Source organism: Orycteropus afer, unplaced genomic scaffold (genome assembly GCF_000298275.1).
Source record: "Orycteropus afer afer isolate SDZICR_OR568_19922 unplaced genomic scaffold, OryAfe1.0 scaffold00495, whole genome shotgun sequence".
Lineage (NCBI taxonomy): Eukaryota > Metazoa > Chordata > Mammalia > Tubulidentata > Orycteropodidae > Orycteropus > Orycteropus afer.
In genome coordinates this window covers 1,986,500-1,989,121 of record NW_006922082.1, presented here as the reverse complement: position 1 = coordinate 1,989,121, position 2,622 = coordinate 1,986,500, and the positions used below count along the sequence as shown (strand labels likewise).

General features: G+C 43.3%; 1 protein-coding gene across 1 annotated transcript in view; it reads left to right on the top strand.

Moving 5' to 3' along the window:
- Positions 1 to 258: 258 nt before the first annotated feature.
- PLEKHM1 (pleckstrin homology and RUN domain containing M1) overlaps positions 259 to 2,622 on the top strand; it is a gene marked incomplete at its 5' end in the record, with an annotated part of 53,215 nt that continues 50,851 nt past the window's right edge. Inside the window, one exon of the mRNA XM_007955276.2 lies at positions 259 to 506. Within this exon, the coding sequence (XP_007953467.2) occupies positions 259 to 506 (248 nt within the window). The remainder of the gene's footprint in view (positions 507 to 2,622) is intronic.

The following is a 2,622-nucleotide window of genomic DNA, read 5'->3' as shown; positions in this document are numbered from 1 at the left end:
ACATCTGTTTCATCAACTTTTCTCACTTTGAATCCAGAAAGAGAAGCCTTAGGCTGAGAAAAGTTACAGCAGAAGCAGGCTCTGAGGAGATCCTGGCTTTTCTTGAGCATCTTATTGGTAGTAAAGTGGGAGTTTACGAAGAATGGAGTTCAGATAGATTGCTTATGTGGTATCTCACATGTATTTGCCCTGAGGCAAAGAGTTAAATTCCCCTGGAATGTTTCTCTAAAGGCCTGTGTTATGTTTGGCACTGCCTAGGTCATCAAGAAGAAGCTGGTGGGATCAGTAAAGGCTTTGCAGAAACAGTACGTGTCCTCAGACACGGTGGTCACCAGTGAAGATGGAGATGCCAACACCATGTGCAGTGCCCTGGAAGCTGTGTTTATCCATGGGCTGCATGCCAAGCACATCCGAGCGGAGGCCGGTGGAAAGAGGAAGAAAAGTGCCCACCAGAAGCCTCTGCCTCAGCCTGTCTTCTGGCCTCTCCTGAAGGCTGTCACCCACAAGTGAGCTCAGCCTACAGAGGCTTTGTTTTCGGGAGGAGTTTCTGAGTGAGAAAAACATGCAGAGCCTCTCTGTGTTCTAGTGTAGAGATAGTGGGTGGAGACAGTTGAAGGGTTCATACTGAGACCAAACTTTCTAGCCAGTGTGGCTTTGGACTTTGAGTCCCTCAGCCTTTAAGGGATACGGTGGGGCTGCTTTGCAGGACTCTTTATTGGGAAAAACCTCTTCTGTTTACTTCCAGGTGCCACACAAACGTTTTGTATGTTTGTTACAATGTGAAAAATTTGGAAACATTGCTTTAGGGGAGGGTTTGCAAACTGCAGCTCGTGGCCTAAATCTAGTCCACCATCGATTTCTGTGAAAAAAAAAAAAAAACACAACTTACTAGAATGTTGCCCCACATGCGTTTATATCTGTATTGTTTTTGACTCTTTGTCCCCACCTGTGGTAGAGTTGAATCGTTTCAACAGAGGTTGCATGGCCCACAAACCCTAAAATATTTACTATTGGTCCCCTTATAGAAAAACTGCCAACTCTACCTTAGAATATTTGAACATCTGTGTGCTAAATTTATATAGTAGTCCCCCCTCACCCACAGTTCCACATTTTTTTTGTGTGTGTGATTTCAGTTAGTCGCTGCCAATCATGCTCCAAAAATCTTAAATGCAAAATTCCAGAAATAAACTATTTGTAAGTTTTAAGTTGAAAGCCATTCTAAGTCAGGTGACTCAAGCCTGGGAGTTGAGTCTTCCCTTTGTGCATTTCATCTACGCTGTATATGCCACCCTCCTGTTAGTCGCTCAGTAGCTGTCTAGGTTATCAGATGAAGTGTCATAGTATCTCAGTGTTTGTGTTCAAGGAACCCTTATTTTATTTAATAATTGTTCTATTTTATTATTAGTTATTATTAATCTCTTATTGTACTTTATTTATCAATTAAACTTTATCATAGGTATGGATATATATATAGGAGAAACACAGTATATTTAGGATACTATCCATAGTTTCTGGCATCCACTGGGGGTCTTGGAATGTATCCACCATGGATAAGGGGAATGGGATTTTTGGGAGGAGTAAAATCTAGGTAGAACATTTCAATATTCACCCATGAGACATTTGTCTTATTGGCCCTGCGCATTACTTCCTGGGCCTTTGAGCAAGTATCTGGCATTGTGCCTCTAAGGGCTATTAAATGCCACCTTCAGGCTCAAGGTACCTTGTCAGTCTCTGATCTTCCTTTCTATGCCTATTAGCATGTCCTCTCTCAGGTTCTTAGCTCTCTCCTGGTTGACGTGGCTTTCTCATTGTTCCCCTTACCTAATTCTGCCTTTCATTAGGTCAGTCAGGAGGTCAACATTTCCTGAACTTAGGCTAACAGGAGCTCAGTTATGGAGTCCAGTAGAGTGTGGCAGCCCACCTTAGAAGGAGACATGCACTGGGGACCATGGTAACTAAGAGGAGGGGCCTTTACCTCAAACCCAGAGTTTGGTAGACTTGGGGTCTTATCTTTCTCTTCAGAAAAATATACCCAGAAATCTACACAGACGTCCACGCTACACAATACCCTGTAGCCCATAGGCTCCCAAATGCCATCCTGGGGCTGTTGCCTGCCCCTGGAGTCTGATTCAGTAGGACCTCAGAATCTGCATCTTGGTCGAGTTCCCCAGCTGATTGTGATGCATAGCTTGTTGTGGGAACCATTGTCCCACATCGCCGTATCAGTGGATACTTAAGACCGTCTACAAGTAGTATCTGAATCACCTGTGCATGTTGTAATCAGACTGCTCACCCCTTCTGTTATATGTCTTGCTTTTTTATGATTTTTATGTCAGTCTCTTGTGCCTAGAAAGTTCTCCTTCCATCTTTCCCTCTCAGAATTCCTCAGAACTGCTTTTCTTTGGCATCACTGTAACTGAAATGTGCCAAGAATAGGTCTTGAATTACACTTGTCCTTGAAAGGCAGTTACTTGCTGAGGACAGAGACTAAGTCTTTTACCCTGTATCTTCACAGCCCTAAGGAGCTTGCACTTAAGGACTCAGCAAAGATGTCTTAGATGAGCAGAAGTCAGGAGTCCAAAGCAGTAGTTGTAGTAAACATAGCAATTATCCCTTATGACA